The 15719-nt window shown below is 40.6% G+C and overlaps 2 protein-coding genes and 1 pseudogene across 2 annotated transcripts; 1 reads left to right on the forward strand and 2 right to left on the reverse strand.

The window, feature by feature from the left end:
* Positions 1-250: 250 nt before the first annotated feature.
* Positions 251-1936, reverse strand: LOC141823367 (3-ketoacyl-CoA synthase 6-like). Its single transcript, XM_074710644.1, has one exon. The coding sequence runs from the start codon at positions 1934-1936 to the stop codon at positions 443-445; it is 1494 nt and encodes a 497-aa protein (XP_074566745.1). The 3' UTR covers positions 251-442.
* Positions 1937-4915: 2979 nt separating this feature from the next.
* Positions 4916-12129, forward strand: LOC141822990 (protein POLLEN DEFECTIVE IN GUIDANCE 1-like). The gene is given in 11 exon segments (XM_074710276.1): positions 4916-5519; positions 7193-7344; positions 8382-8485; positions 9989-10076; positions 10205-10279; positions 10352-10579; positions 10581-10752; positions 11379-11476; positions 11594-11716; positions 11783-11851; positions 11929-12129. Coding segments are annotated over 11 exon segments (1878 nt in total). The 5' UTR covers positions 4916-4951.
* LOC141822991 (U-box domain-containing protein 21-like) lies at positions 12088-13687 on the reverse strand (annotated as a pseudogene).
* Positions 13688-15719: the final 2032 nt, after the last annotated feature.

Below are 15719 nucleotides of genomic sequence, written 5' to 3' on the forward strand. Positions count from 1 at the left end.
TGGCTATTGTTAGATGTGATTTGGTGACTTTCCCCAAACTCTTCTACAAAAGGTAGAATCCGCCACTCCAGCGGCTCCACACGATCGGTCCCGCGATCATATGTGAGAAGGTAAATCGAGAAACTGCAATTGGTCACGACGGAGGATGATATTATTTGGCTTCGTTGAGATTCGGACCTTTGTCTTCTTCGGCAAATCTGTTCCATTGTAACCAACTCAGGTATGCTCTGGGGACTTTCCCCAAACTCTATTCCTTTGAATGTGTTTTTCTCTTCCAATTATTCATGAGATATCACACTGATTTCTATTTGTTTACAACTTGATTGATTTGTAACTACCAACTGCCACACGCACGATTCATAACTGAAAAACAAGCAATGGAGACGACGACGGCGACGATCGAATTCTGCTCTCCTCTCCGGCGCCGGATGCAATGGGGTGATCAGAGCTTGATGATCTCCGGGATGTTGACGGGGTAGCGGTGGATGCAGTCGGCCCACGGGCCGTCCACCGGAGGATTCACCGTGCGCAGGCACTTCCAGACGGCGCTGTTGCACTTGAACCCGCTGCCGAAGCCGATCTGCCACACGCGATCGCCCCGCCGCATCCGCCCCTTGGATTCGATGTAGTTGAGCTCGTACCAGAGCGAGCTGCTCGAGGTGTTCCCGAAGCGGTGCAGCGTCATCCGCGACGCCTCCACGTGCTCCGCCGACAGCTCCAGGTTCTTCTGCAGCTCGTCGATCACCGCCCGGCCGCCGGCGTGGATGCAGAAGTGCTCGAACGCCTGCTTGAAGTCGGGGATGTACGGCTTCCACTTGGCGTTCAGGACCTTCCTCCCCACCAGCGTCAGGAAGAAGAGGATCTGCTCCGACAACGGCAGCACCAGCGGCCCGATGGTGGTGATGTTCACCTTCAGCGCGTCGCCGGCGATCGCCATCAGGTCTTTCGACAGCGAGATCCCCGAGTGGCCCTCGCCGTCCTCCTCCTCGTACACGCACCGGTACGCCCGGTCGTCGGCTCCCTTGTGCGTGCGCACCACGTGCACCAGACGGTACTTGGCGCGCCGGGCCTCGCGGCGGCGGTTCGACAGCAGGATCGCCGCCGCGCCCATCCGGAAGAGGCAGTTGGGCAGCATCATCGAGCGCTGGTGGCCGGAGTAGAAATTGGGGGTGATGATCTCGGTGGAGATCACCAGCGCATTGGAGCTGCCGTGCGCCTGCAGCAGGTCGCGCGCCAGGTCGACGGAGATCAGCCCCGCGCTGCAGCCCATGCCCGAGAGGTTGAAGCTACGCACGTTGCTTCGGAGCTTGTACTTGTTGATGACCATCGCCGACAGCGACGGCGTCGGCGAGAAGAGGCTACAGTTGACAATGAGTATGTCGATGTCTTTGGGCTTCAGCCCTGTTTTCCGGAGGAGGTCATCGACGGCGGAGAAGATGACGAGCTGCGCCTCCGCCCGGGAAGCCTCCATGGTGGGTCTGGGAGGGATGTAGTGGTTCGCCGGCGGCAAGCAGGTCTCCTCCCCCAGCCCCGACCGCTCCAGGATCCGCATCTGGAACTGCACGCTCTTCTCGTCGGAGTTGATCAGCCGCGTGTGCTCCATGAAGGTCGAGTAGGGCACGCGGCACACCGCCGGCGGCTTGAAGCAGGCGTAGTCCACCAGGTACACCGGCCGCGGCCGCGACATGAAGTAGACGGTGCCGGCGAAGACGATCACGAAGAGCGAGCACAGAATTTGGATGAGATCGAACTGCATCGCCCGCCACAGAGCCAGCAACTCCTCCGGCCCCCGGCGGACGACCTCCAGAGTGACGGCGGCCATCACCGGCACCAGCAGGAACGTGAGGAAGTTGTTCACCAGATACTGATACCCGAGCTTCACATACTTGAGCTTCACCGAGCTCGAGAACTGCGGCAATGGCGCCCTACTCGACATGATCTCTTGTGATCGAAATGCTAAGCGAGAGAGAAGATTTAAAGAGCAACAACCACCAGTGACAACTATCCACATTAATGGAGGTAGATGGGAAGAAGCTCGCGATAAATGAGGAGGACCAACGACAATGGCGACGAACATCCAGTACACACACGGTTGCCCATTGCCATCGTTTCATTAAAGTGGTCAGTTGGTCTCAAAGTTCAAGTCCGAACCAAGTTTACACAAATCGAACTCGCCGAAAGCTCCATGCAAGTTGTTCCGTATGAGATTTGTCGACTTTGTGGACATCGATGGTCGATCGATTGATTGATAAGCAAGTGGTGTTTGTGTAGAAGAGTGTGGATGGAAGTGAAGGTAGGGGGGAGTTGGGAGTTGGGGAGTAAGGGGTGGACACTTGATATCTGAAAAGGAGGGCTATTTAAGGGTGTGAAAAATGTGATCTTCTTAAATCGATTCGGTCGGTTCAATTTTTTCATATGTTAGATCAGGTCTCGCTCGATTAAGAATTGTGTTAGGTATGACTCGTTATTTCGAGCGGACCAAATTCAAAGGAGTCGTATCTAAATTAGATATTTTGATGGTGTGAAGATTGCGATCCTATCGCTGGTTTGATTCGGTCGGTCCGATTTGTTCATATGTTAGGTCGGGTCTTGCTCGATTAGGAATTGTATTAGGCATGACTCGTATGTATATTAATTTTGATCAAATCGAAGAAATTTTACTAGGTATATTCTTTTTTTTTAAAAAAAATTAATTATTAAGGTGGCAATTAACTTATAAATTAGCTGGCATTTTAAAATCATAAATTGAATTAAATTGGGCGAACATGAAAGGGAAGCTTTTTAATGGCTACTATAAACGGTTGCTCATTATTATATAAATCATTAGATTGGATAAAACTAAATTAGGCAAAAATCATAAAAGTCTACATTATTATAGCAGTTTCTCTAATTTTAAATTAGTTTTGAAATTATATTCAAGCAATTTTAATTAAATTTAAATAATTTTAATTAAATTAGTAATATATATATATATATATATATATATTATATATATATATATATATATTTTATTATGTATAATATTTTAGTTATTAAATACTTAAATATTTATTGTTATTATTATAGCTATTTAATAGTTGCTACGAATTTTAAATTATTTTTAATTATGTTTAAGTAACTTTAATTAAAATTAAGCTATTCTTTTTATAAAAGATTAATGTTATAATATAGGATGGAATAAGATTTGAGATAATTACTCATATTTGATGAAGTATTAATTAGATGTACGTAGAATATCCTAATTGTCTTCATGTCAAAGGATCTACTTTGAGCTTGAATCCTATTATTATTATGATACGAAGCACAACTAAGTGCTTGAATACTTCTAGTAACCCCCTTTAATAGTCATCTAGATTTTCTTATTCCTATTATAGAAATTTCTTTATTGAATAAAGATATATCAATCAATTTGTTAAACTATGATTTAATTAGTCAATAATTCAATAATAAAAAAATATAATCCAGTCGTATTAAATTAAGTTTCACATTAGTCACCAGGGTAAAAAAAATGATAATCACTTAAAATATTATGTATAATATAAATATTTTAGATATGGTAGTTATTAAATAGTTGCTATATTATTATTATTATTATAGTCGAATTTTAAGTTATTTTTAATTATGTTTAAGTAACTTTAATAAAATTAAGCTATTCTTTTTATAAAAGATTAATGTTATAATATAGGATGGAATAAGATTTGAGATAATTACTCATATTTGATGAAGTATTAATTAGATGTACGTAGAATATCCTAATTGTCTTCCAAAGGATCTACTTTGAGCTCGAATCCAGGGTCTAGATTTTCTTATTCCTATTATAGAAATTTCTTTATTAAATAAAGATATATCAATCAATTTGTTAAACTATGATTTAATTAGTCAATAATTAAACCAGTAAATTAATCACTTAAAAAAATGATAATCCTAATTAGTCGTATTGACTTAATCCCTGGGTGACCGGCCCGCCCATTTGGAGAAAAACTGAAAGTTTCCCACCGATCATCAGGATAAATCGGAAAGTGCACACAGCGGCCAACCCAGATTAATCACTTAAGCTAATTAATCCAGTGATTAACACGATTAATTTATCCATATAATGTCCTCATACAATTAATTGTTCTATTGTACATGTCAGTTAACTATCATAATAATTAATCACCCAAGTTAATTAATTAATCAATAGCTACATCAATCTACTAAATTCATATCTAACTAAATCCATTAATCAATAGCTACATCATTAATTAATCAATAGCTATATATCAGATTTGTAATTGAGATTCAAATTGTGACCTCTGGGGCATAGTTGAGTTAGTTACGACAGAGCAGAGTTGTTGAAGCGTGGACAATGATCAAATCTCGATGAAGCCGAGACAATGCCCCCCTCCGTCGTGACTAACTGTAGCTTCTCGATTTACCTCCTTACAGATGATCGTGAGATCGACCGTGTGGAATCGCTGCAATGATAGATATTTTACTTTTTACTGAAGAGATTTAAATTGTGGATATTTGAACCATTATTCAAGTGACTTGCATCCCACACTCAATCCACTAAAAAAGACACACTATGATTTATAACATCCTATTTTCTTTGTTTGTTAAATTTTTTAATAGAATTTTAAGTTTTTTTTATTGAGTTTATCTAATAAATGAAATTTATATTATTTTTTATTTTTAACATAGGCATAAAAAATTACAGATTGTAACATTTTTATATATTAAATAAAAATAGAGAAATGATATAGTTTTATGAAACTATAATTTTATATATTAAATGTAAATTTATTTTTATGAAACTAAGCCTTCTGTGGTTTCGGGTCGGATTAAAGTTTCTGGTGTTCGGATTGAGATCCGCTATGGGATCCATTTATTTGATCGGATCCCCGCGTCGTCGTTACGCGTCCGATGCGTTCTCTTCTTCCTCCTCGAGTTCCATCGAGCTCAACCACCGATGCCCGGGAGATCCGGCGGCGGCAGGAACCTGCCCTTCGATGTTCTCTCCGGCGACGCGCACACCGGCCTCTCCCGACTGGAATCCGACCCACTCCTTGCCAATGGTGAGAAAGAAGGAGCTGTGTCTAACAGAAGGAGACGGAAGGCCAAGAGGAAGAGGAGGACGCTGGCGGCGCCGGAGAGGGCGGCGTCCGAGGATCCGAGCCATATGGTGGAACCGGCTAACGAGAAGCCGAAGGAATTTGAGACTTTCCATTTGGTGAATGGGAATTGCGTTAGGTTTTCGGGGAAAATATCGGTAGTGGAGAAACTTTGGGAGAACGCTGTGGTGAAAGCGGATCACGAGGATTCTTCGCCGATCAGCTGCGTCTCTTTTGCGGAATTGATGCAGAGGGATGCGATTGGGTGCGTAGATTTGGAGCAAAGGGAGGAAGTGATGAGTGCCAGGGATGGCTCGGATGGGGAACAGTGTCCAGCAAAATCTAATGAGGACGTGCCTGCATTGACGAAACAGGAATGCTGCAATTTGAATGGTGCGATGGAAGATGGTCCCAACTTCAAAAAGGGTATATTACAATTAAATGTTCTCCATTCTCTAATATTACCCTATAATTCACGCTTCATAAGCAATAACATATTTCATGCCACTCTGAAATATACTTTTCTTGGATTGTAATCACAGGGAAATTTCTGATCTTTATTTTAGCATGCGTGGAATGCTGCATCAGTCTTAGTAGGATAGTTCTTAAGTTATAATGTCGCCCTAAAGTATCCTCTAGTGTTATCAAATATTGAAATGTCTTACAAATAAAATGTTGGTTGATGGGAATCTTTTTTGACGGCCCTGGGCTTGAAAACAAAAAGCCTAAAATGAGGAAAATTTCTTGTAGCCAGGAACTCTATGGCATTTTTTTCTTCTCTTTTATCTAGCAGGTTACTTAAGTTGCTATTGTTTGTTTTGCAGTCAGTTGGTCAGTTTGAATGTTAGCTTTTGATAAAAGGGTTGTAAAGGTTGTTGAGTATATGGTGGAGGTGTCCCTTTGCTTACATTTAAGAATTTCCTTTTGAGTTTTGCGCCACAACTAGGTTTTCTTCAGTTAGAAGCCTTTATTGGTTCCATTTGCTTCACATAATTTTTCTTTTTAGTATCTTTTTTGGCAAATTTCCCATAGGATGCATCCAAAGTTGGGAATTTCCAATCGGTGCCCGAAGTTTCATTCCTCCCAAGGGTGCACTTCCAAGGGTAAAGTCACCAAAATACTCCTAAAATCCAAACTACTCTTGTGGATCTAAAAATGTTAAAATTGCAAAGTTAACAACGCATTTTGAATTAGTGTTATCTTAGAAATGTGTCCATGCTCTTACTTTCATTCATAGGGAGGCATCAATGTAGTTTAACTCAAACTTTTTTAATGGACCTAAATATATCAAAATGCAAAATTAAGATCATTGTTGGAATTAATGTTGTCACTAAATACATGCATGCTATTACTTTATATTTCATGCATAAGGTCATTGTTTGACCCGTAATGGACCTAAACATGCCAGAAATACAATGGTAATACCACAATTGGAGTTCTTGTTATATCAAGAATACGTACATCCTTAAATTTGTATGGAAGGCCATGAAATTCATTTGACTTAAACCATCTTGATGGCCCAAAATAACTCATTTCAAAATTAAATAGATCTCAGTCTCACAAATCCAATCATTTCCAAAATGATAAACTTTCAGCTCACAAAGATTGAGAAAAGAAAAAAAAAAGTTTATAATATCAAGGTGTTTAGGTATTTGAAAAAGGGAGGTGAGAGAAAAAGGTATCCTTTAGGAAGAAATAAAGTTGGGGCACTCTCTGAGAAATTTCCTTCTTTTTTTTTTTTTGTCTGTGTGTGTTTTCTATCGTCCAATCAACTTGGAAAATGTTGTGAAGGTATTCACCACTAAGTTGGTAAAGACCCTTGGAAAGTTGTTGCCAAATCCGAAAATTTGAGACTTACCTTTACCAAAATAATGGCTTGCTTCTACACACACACACACACACAAACTCTACAAATGTTGTTATCAGACAAATGATCAATATTTATCTTTAATGCAAATTGATTTAGTTTGAAAAGATATTGAAGTTTTAGTAGATCTGTTTAGGTTTCTGTTTTATTTAGTTGAAGTTTTCAAAACTCTTCAGTGTACAGTAACATTTAAGTAGCTTCTTGATGTATGTTTCTCTATTTCTCTTTGCAGAAGCATCATTCATGGAGAAATTACCATTTAAGTACTTCATGGGCGAGATATATGGTGGCAGTTCCCTTAGAGGCACTGTATCTGCAGGGAATGCGAAAAAAAGGCAGAGGGTATATAATACAATGTTTCATGTGCCATGGAGATGTGAAAGGGTAATTCCACAATTCTATCATATCTACATGGTTATTCTAACATGGCAAGAGAATAGGGAAAATGTCCAAGAATGGTCCCTCTTATTTGAAACAACCAAGCAAGGGAATTTTCTCATTTTCAAAAAATCCCTATCAAGGCCTAAAGTAAAATAAATTCCTTAATTTTTTCCCCAGAACAATAAGCTAAACGTTGATCTTGTACATCTTGTACATCAATGACTCGACCTACAGAATGTCTTGGTCTCTAATTTTTAAAATAGTAGCCCTGTTTGTGTGATTTACAACAAGATGCCTTTTTTGTGTGAATTTTCCCTTGATTTACGTGTGAATTTTCCCTTGATTTACAAGAATTAATTGCCTAGGTATCCATTAGCTTGATAGAGTAGGTTGCTGCACAGAATTAGGTTTGACAAATATGCTTTGTTGAGTAATAAAATAATATAGTATAAATTAAGTACTTTCATTTTTGATACTGTATGGATGCATAACTGGCAAAATGCAGGAAAGATTATTTGCAAGGAATATCAGTGGCCTTGGCATCAGTAGTTTAATTAACTAGCTTGCTGCAAAGAAGGTTTGATAGATATGCTTTATCTAGAAATTAAATATGATGGTGCACAAAAGTGTGTGAAAATAAAATCTGTCATCTCTAGATATTAAAACATCTATTCTTTTTATTAATTTTGATTTAGCTAATGAATATTAACTAATTATATCTCATGAGTATTGCACCTTTTTTTACATGGTCACATATTGTTTTCTGTATGCACTTAGTTTTTTTTTGGTATAAACGAAAATGTCAACAATTCTTTGTTGTTAGCTACACAATAGTTAGTCTAAACTTGACCAATTACCAAATCATTTAACAATTTGTTTAAATCCTATTAGCTTCAGATGATCTTTTTTTTCCTTTACTGGATTTGGCAAATTCAGAATCAAATATTATGCAACCATCAAATTATTCAGTTGAAGTGTTAGTGGTATATTCTGAAAATTTTCTTTTTGTTAGTATGTCTGATGTTAATTATGATTTGCAGGTTATTCTTGCAGGCTTCTTTGTCTGTTTGGACTCGTTTTTGTCATTGCTGACAATAATGCCTGCAAGAATTGCTATGGCAATTTGGAGAGTGCTAAATACCAGGTGGATTCTATTCCTCTTTTCTCCATGTAATTAACTAGTATTTTTTATCTTTAAGATCAATGATTAGTTGCCTGTCCAATTTGAACTTAATATTTTCCCTCGGGTGTATACCGTGTACCATGCATGCTGGTAGAAACAAATAACAATGCTAAAAATTTAAAAGTAACAATATAAGCTTGTAAGTGAACAAAATATGAAAAACCATAAAAGTTATTTGTTCACCACACTCTTGGCAAATTGATTTAGGTTTATGTTGATATCATAAAGATTGACACATATCTGGATTCTGATTGAGCTTCCTTAATTGCGAATAGATTGTTATTGGGAGATGATTTCAAAGAATCATAGGACACTTTTTACCCGAAGGTTTATGCGTCTCAAATCACAAAGAACTAGCCAAACATTGATTATCTCAACTATATCCAAAGGGAAATTGCAAAGAAGAGGAACAATTAGGTTAGCGAATCCTCCTGCCAATGCTCAAGCCAAATCCTGATCTAAACAAGAGTCCTACTTATAGCAGTTTTCTTGTATCTACCATACTGAACTAGTCATGGCCTATGCTCAGTTGCAAATGACATGGAAGGTCCCATGATCTTTTTGTTAGTAATTTGTCAGGTAACTGAGACAATTGTGTAGTGGTTATCCACTCGTCTCCTTTGTCTCAATGCAGAACTCTGATCTGGTCTACCAATCCAGGTTGACCTCTCAGCTACTCATGCCAGTCCTGGCCTAGGATTCTTGACTGATCATCTAACATGGTTGCTTAACCAAGAGATTAGAGGTTTATATACATCTTATTGTCACTGAAGAGGGTATAGTTAAACTTCCTAATGTTGCATATTTTAGGGTTTATATTCTAGTGAATAATCATATTTCCTTGTCGAGGAATTAATTCATCCTTTTATCATGTAGTACTTCACCTTTTTTTACTAGCTCCACTATTTAGAAGCTTTCAGGTGGGTTTACTTGGATAGGAAGGGGAGAGCGAGGAGGAAGGAAAGTGATACAAAAGTATAATGGAGCTCCATCCATAATTTTGCAAACCTTTCTCTCTTCTCCACCTTCTGACTTCCCACCCAAGTAAACCCAGCTTTGATGACTTACTGTGGTTTCTTCATGGTATGTAAAGTCGTTAGCTTTTTGAAGGCTGGAAAGATAGCATTGCACATTAGCAGTTTCTAGTTGCCCTTGTTTCTAAGGGTTCTTTTCGTAGTTTACCTTCTCTTCATCTGGTATAAGTTCTGTTCTTTTAAGGGTTATCTACACTTTAATTTGCTATGCAGTTGGTCAAGGTATTTTGTTGTTCAATACTTTTTAAGTTAGTTAGAGTTTAAGAAAAGTGCTTTGGTTAGTATCTCAAGTATGCCAATCAACCTAATTCAGGGTTAAAAACAGCCGAGTGATAGTTTTAATTCTTATTATTCTGATTTTTTAAAATCATTTTATTAGTGTAAGCCAAGCAGTTTAACCCTTCTTGTTAACCCATGATGTTTGTGGCAGGCGGCTTTGGAGGCCAAGCGCTGCTGAATTGTCTGATTTTGGTTGTTTTATTGTATTGGCTTTTGGAGTCGCTTCTCTACAGTTAGCTGGAAAGTCATTGCTTGAATCTTTCTTTAATTTTCTTTTGAATATTTTATACAACTCTATTTAAATGTCATATTGCACATCTCATGAAATCTCTTTGCAGAACCATTCATAATTGTTCATTCTTAATCAGATATTAGCTTAATATATCACTTCATACGGGGACAAGGAACAATCAAACTTTATGTTGTTTACAATGTATTAGAGGTGAGTTTATGGAATACATTAATTTGTAAGAATGAAGACTTTTAACACTGATATTAATACATTTTATTGCAGATATTTGATAAACTTTTTCAGTCATTTGGTGAAGATGTTCTACAAGTCCTCTTTGATTCAGCAGAGCGACTTTCAACATGCCCTCCAGATAATTTGACATTTGAACTGATTAGATTCATTTTTGATGAAGTGATTGCTGTTATTGCTTTTGATATCCTTTGTTACTGGTGTTTTTCTCTTTTTTCTTATTGCTATTCACCTGGGTAGTAAATTTCTTCCTTGACTATTCAAATGTGTCCATTCTTTTGTATTGTTAGCTCAGGCTATCACTCTAGCAACTTGCATTATTGCCCACAATAATGCTCTTCTGGCTTTACTGGTCTCAAATAATTTTGCTGAGATTAAGAGTAATGTATTCAAAAAGATTAGCAAAGACAATCTTCACCATTTGGTATACTATGGTGAGTTTGTTTCTATTTTACACTTCGTATGTTAGCTGGGGAGATGTGGGACTCTATTTAGATATCTTCTTCAGCAAATGAGTTGGATAGGGGTTACACTTTATATCCTTTTAGTAGGTAATGATGGTCATCTAAGATTACTGTTATGCATTATTTTTTCATGACTTCGATATTAGCATACTTTTTGTAGGTAAAACTCTGAAATATTTCTAGCTTTTTACTATTTGATTATTTATCCTTGATTTCTTGCATTGGGGTAGCTGTATTTCTAGTGGGCCTGTTAATTACATTCAATTTGAGGTGAATATTGATTGTTTGAACCAGAAACATGAGCTGCCTTTAATCATGTTGTATGGATGCTATTAGCTCATTATGTCTTTATCCATGTGGGGCAAATAGGTTGAAGAACCAATTTTACCAATTCCATTATTCAAAATGTAATTTTCATTCCATGTGCTAGAAAGTATGCAATTTCTATATATAGAAGTAGACCTCTCTATTCTTCTCAAAGCCTTGTATGATAGCTGATTAACTTCCTGTGCCTTGTCATTATAGAAACTCTTTTCATTTTGTAAAATTAGCCAAGAACTTTTCTGATCAATAGTGTTCTTACTCTAAATGACCAGATATAGTGGAGAGATTTCACATCACAGCTTTCATATTGTTTGTGCTAGCTCAGAACATCTTGGAGGCTGAGGGGCCCTGGTTTGAGAGCTTTCTTTGTGTCAGTTATTTTCTGTTCTTCCCCCTACCCCCAGTTTTCTGATCTGGATGTTGGGCTCTGCTAAGATTCATATTATTCATATTCATCTACAAACTTCTAACTTCTCTATGTTTCCAGAACGTCTTTATGGTTTACATGTGCGAAGTGCTCGTCGATGCTATCAAGCATTCATTTTTGGCCAAGTTCAACGAAATAAAGCCTTTCGCATACTCAGAGTTCCTTGAAGACCTCTCCAAGCAGGCAAGTGTTTTAATCTTGTTCGTCATTGAGACTTATGACTTCATTGATGCTGAATTCCTTTGCCAGACTCTGAACGAGAAGCCCGATGACCGGCGAAAGGATCTCACTTTCATTCCGCTTGCTCCGGCTTGTGTGGTAAGTCGCATGATATTTCTTTCATTTGTCGAGAGACAGATGACCGTCGTCTAAGAACACTTATATCCTGGTTTAAGGTCATCCGAGTGCTGACCCCGGTGTATGCTAATCTACTCCCTTCTGGACCGCTCCACCGGAGGTTGTTATGGGTCTTCGTCTGGTCCAACCTGACTTATTTCATACTTTTAATCTGGAAGATCCTCGTCGGAACTAGCCTTCGCCGCCTTGCTGCTTGGTACATCAAACTCCGGCGAGACAAAAAACACCACGCCGATTAATTGATCAATGGTGAGCAACTTCTGACTTCCTCAAGTGAGACGATAGTCCTCCAATTCACTTCTTTACAATCGATATATTCATAAAAATCTTTTCCCTCGAAAAATATATAATAATTAATAAATAATAATAATAATAATAATAAACTCAGAAAGGCCTCTTGAGTCCCCTCAGGTCCATGCTGTCGATACACTCGTTCCTCTCCCTGTACCCGTTCAACAACCTGAGCAGTTTCGTTGCCCACTCCCTTGCCTCGTCGCTGCATCCCACCTGCAGCAACAGCAGAAGCTTCTGGAACGCCCCGCCTTCCACCGCCTCCACCGCGCACCTCCTCCTCTCCTCCGCTCCTCTTCTTCTTCTTCGTCGTCTCCTCCTCCCTTGCACAGCTTCAGCAGCGCCGACACCGCCAGCTCCGTCGCCAGCTCCGACACCCGGAACATCTTCTTCACCAGCACCGGCACGGCCAGCGCGTGACCACGCGCCCTCCGCCTCCCGGCCTCCCACCTCGCCATCCCCTCCAGCGCCCCCAGCGCCTTCTCGCACATGCTCCTCTCCCCCGCCTCCCCCGCCATCTCCACCACCGCCTCCACCGCCCCGGCCTCCACCGCCCTCCCCGCCGCCGCCTCGCTCCCCCTCGCCGCCTGCATGATGCACACCAGCGCCGCCTTCGTCGCCGCGGACGACACCGGCCTCCGCACCGTCTCCACCAGCGCCTCCACCATCCCCTCCGTCTCCGCCGCCTTCCGCCATCCGTCCCCGCCTCCGCGCCGCGACGCCGTCGCCATCTGCCTCAGCATCCACGCCGCGTTCCCCCTCGCGGCTAGCGTCGTCCCCTGCGTCAGCGTCCGCGCCAGGAAACGCAGCGCCGCCGGCGACGAGGCGGCGGCCCGCGCGGCCGCCTTGTCCAGCGGCGCGATCGCCGCCAGGGCCGCCAGGATCTCCTCCGCGTGCTCCGGGGCCACCTCGCAGAGCGTCGACGCCAGCGCCGCGCACGCGCCGTGGGACAGGATCCGCACCCGGTTCCGCTCGCTCTCCCTCGCCCACCTCCTCACCTGCGCCGCCACCCGCGCGCACCGCGGCCCCTCCCCTCGCCGGCTCGCGGCGGCGATCTCCGACAAGGCCCCGGCGACATCGGCGTCAGTGATCGGAATCTTCGGCGTCGGGATCCGCTCGACGCCGAGCGACCGGTTCGCGACGCACCAGTCCTGAATCATCTTGCGCAGAGAGTGATTAGGGACCAGCTCGCCTTCCACGCCGCCGGCGAACTCCCTGCCCGTGACCGGGCATGTGGAATTGCCCATCCCCAGCCACGCCTCAATGCTCAGCCGGTCGTAGGTGATTCCGGTCGCCGCCGTCACCGGATCCCTCATCATTTCCAGCGATATCGGGCACCGGAATTCCTCCGGCACGACCGCCGCCTCACGATCCAGCTTCGATTTCAAGTTAAATCGACGTCGGATCGACAGCAACGCCATGATCGACGACAAACAAGTTCGAATGAATTCCACTAAACAAAATGATTCAAAAGCTTCCTGTATTGAATCATAAGCTTCCTCTATATATATAGGTGAAAGACGATGGAGATCGTGACTCGGGAGTTAAAAAGACTGGGGGATTTGAACGTTGACGAAGAAAAAAAGATTGAACGTATCACCCGCGGGAAAGCAACGGCGCGACCGAAGGTTTGACATCGAACCGTGGTCGACCACCGGCTCGATGGAGTCAACTCGGGGAGCAGCTGTCCGCTAGATTTCACACGCGTCGTAAACGGTACGTTTTAAACGTGCCGTTATTTTCCTCACGTTTACACTGCCTGATTTGGCTTCGGCGTGTATACTAAGGAAAGAAATTGTGAATGAGCCAGACCTCTTTCAATTTCATCTAATTTTGGAACTTTTTTTTTATAATCAAATGAGTCTGATTTTGTATTCCGTTCATCAAATAAATTCAGAAAGTATGGTGATTTCTAATGTGACGATTTAGTATCATTAGTAGTTTAATCATCATAAATGTATTCTATGTGGCTCTCAGGGTACAATCTATAATAGATTTATTGAAATGGATAAAGATTGAATCTCAATGAAATCAAAATAATGTTCTCTTCCATAATGATCAATTATAATTTCTCGATTTACTTCCTTATAAATAGTTATGAGATCGACCATATGGAACTGTTAAGGTGATGGAATCCACCTTCTGCTGCTGATGTTCTTCGTGGGAATTGAACCTTTATTATTTGAGAATGTACTATGTTTCTTATTACCACATCAAGTCCTAATTTTCAAACTAAAATCATATGATCGAAGCTAACAAGTACTATATACATTTATAATGAAATTATGTCACTATAATTTGACATGATTGTATTATGGTCAAATTGCTAGCTCGTGAAGATTTCGACTCTATGAACATAGATCGATCAAAGGAACTAGTGGAGAAGCTCGTGAGCATTCCCATGATCGGACTAAGTATTTGCCATATGATGTCAATCGGTTCCTTAGTTTATTCCAATCAAAGTCACATGTTTTACAGATTGAATCGATTAGTAAATAGTCAAAGTATGGTTAGTTAAAATTGACTTCCACTCTTTAGCAGTTGTAATTAATCTAATATAATCAAATCTTAAAGAGTTTCTTTCCTTTCGGATTGACAGCCCTCTTCTCCCTCTTAATTTTACTAATTTTCCTCTGAAGTTACCGTGCAATAATAAAACATTTTCATAATTAATCAAGCATTCATTGATCAATTTTCAACTACGGCTTGCAATCCTCCTCCCTCTAATTTTACTCATTCATCCCCGAAGGCTACAATACATGATAAAATATTTTCATAATTAATTAAATATTCATTAATTAATTTTTAACTATGACACATTACAAATTAATTTTCACCCATAGAAAAATAATTTTGAAACACTAACTACAAATGATACATCTGATAATCAGTGAGAAATTTTAATAAAATTAAATGGATCACTTTCAAAATTAATTGATTCAAATAGAAAAACTAAATACTTGAATTGCAAAAAAAAAATAGAAAAAACATACTCATTTGTTCTTCGGCTAAAGAGATAAAAATGGCATCTTTGAGCTTTGTTCAGGCGCATAGTAAGACCTCTAACTCCATGGATTCTTCAGCACCTCCATCAAAACGACCACCAACTACACAACCGGAGTTGTCGTTGCCTTCTATGTGTGCTCCTTCGCTCTTAAGTTTGGATTTTGGAGCACTTTCCTGCAACACTCTTACCTGTTTGAAAAAAAGTGCCTGAATGGCTTCAGCGCTGATCTTTGGTGCCAATGCAGATGTCAAATGGAGATGCCTTCGAGAAGATACATGATGAACTGGAATCTGAGTTATGAGGGAACAGAAGGGAGATTGAATGGAGAGTGCATACCATAGTTCATCGATTTGGGATCATAAGATTGAATCAGTAGGATCAGATTTCGAAAGTGGTGGTTGATCTCATCCTGTGCAGATGCCTTACTTCATCAATGAAGATAACCTAATGCCGGTAAAAAAAACAGCAAATGAAGATGACTGTGAAGGTCTCCAAAGCCATGTGGCAACCATTTGCCAAATAAACTGCTCG

This window comes from Curcuma longa, chromosome 3 (assembly GCF_044706935.1).
Source record: "Curcuma longa cultivar G26 ecotype Majalengka, Jawa Barat chromosome 3, ITB_CL_G26_1.1, whole genome shotgun sequence".
In the NCBI taxonomy this organism is placed as follows: domain Eukaryota; kingdom Viridiplantae; phylum Streptophyta; class Magnoliopsida; order Zingiberales; family Zingiberaceae; genus Curcuma; species Curcuma longa.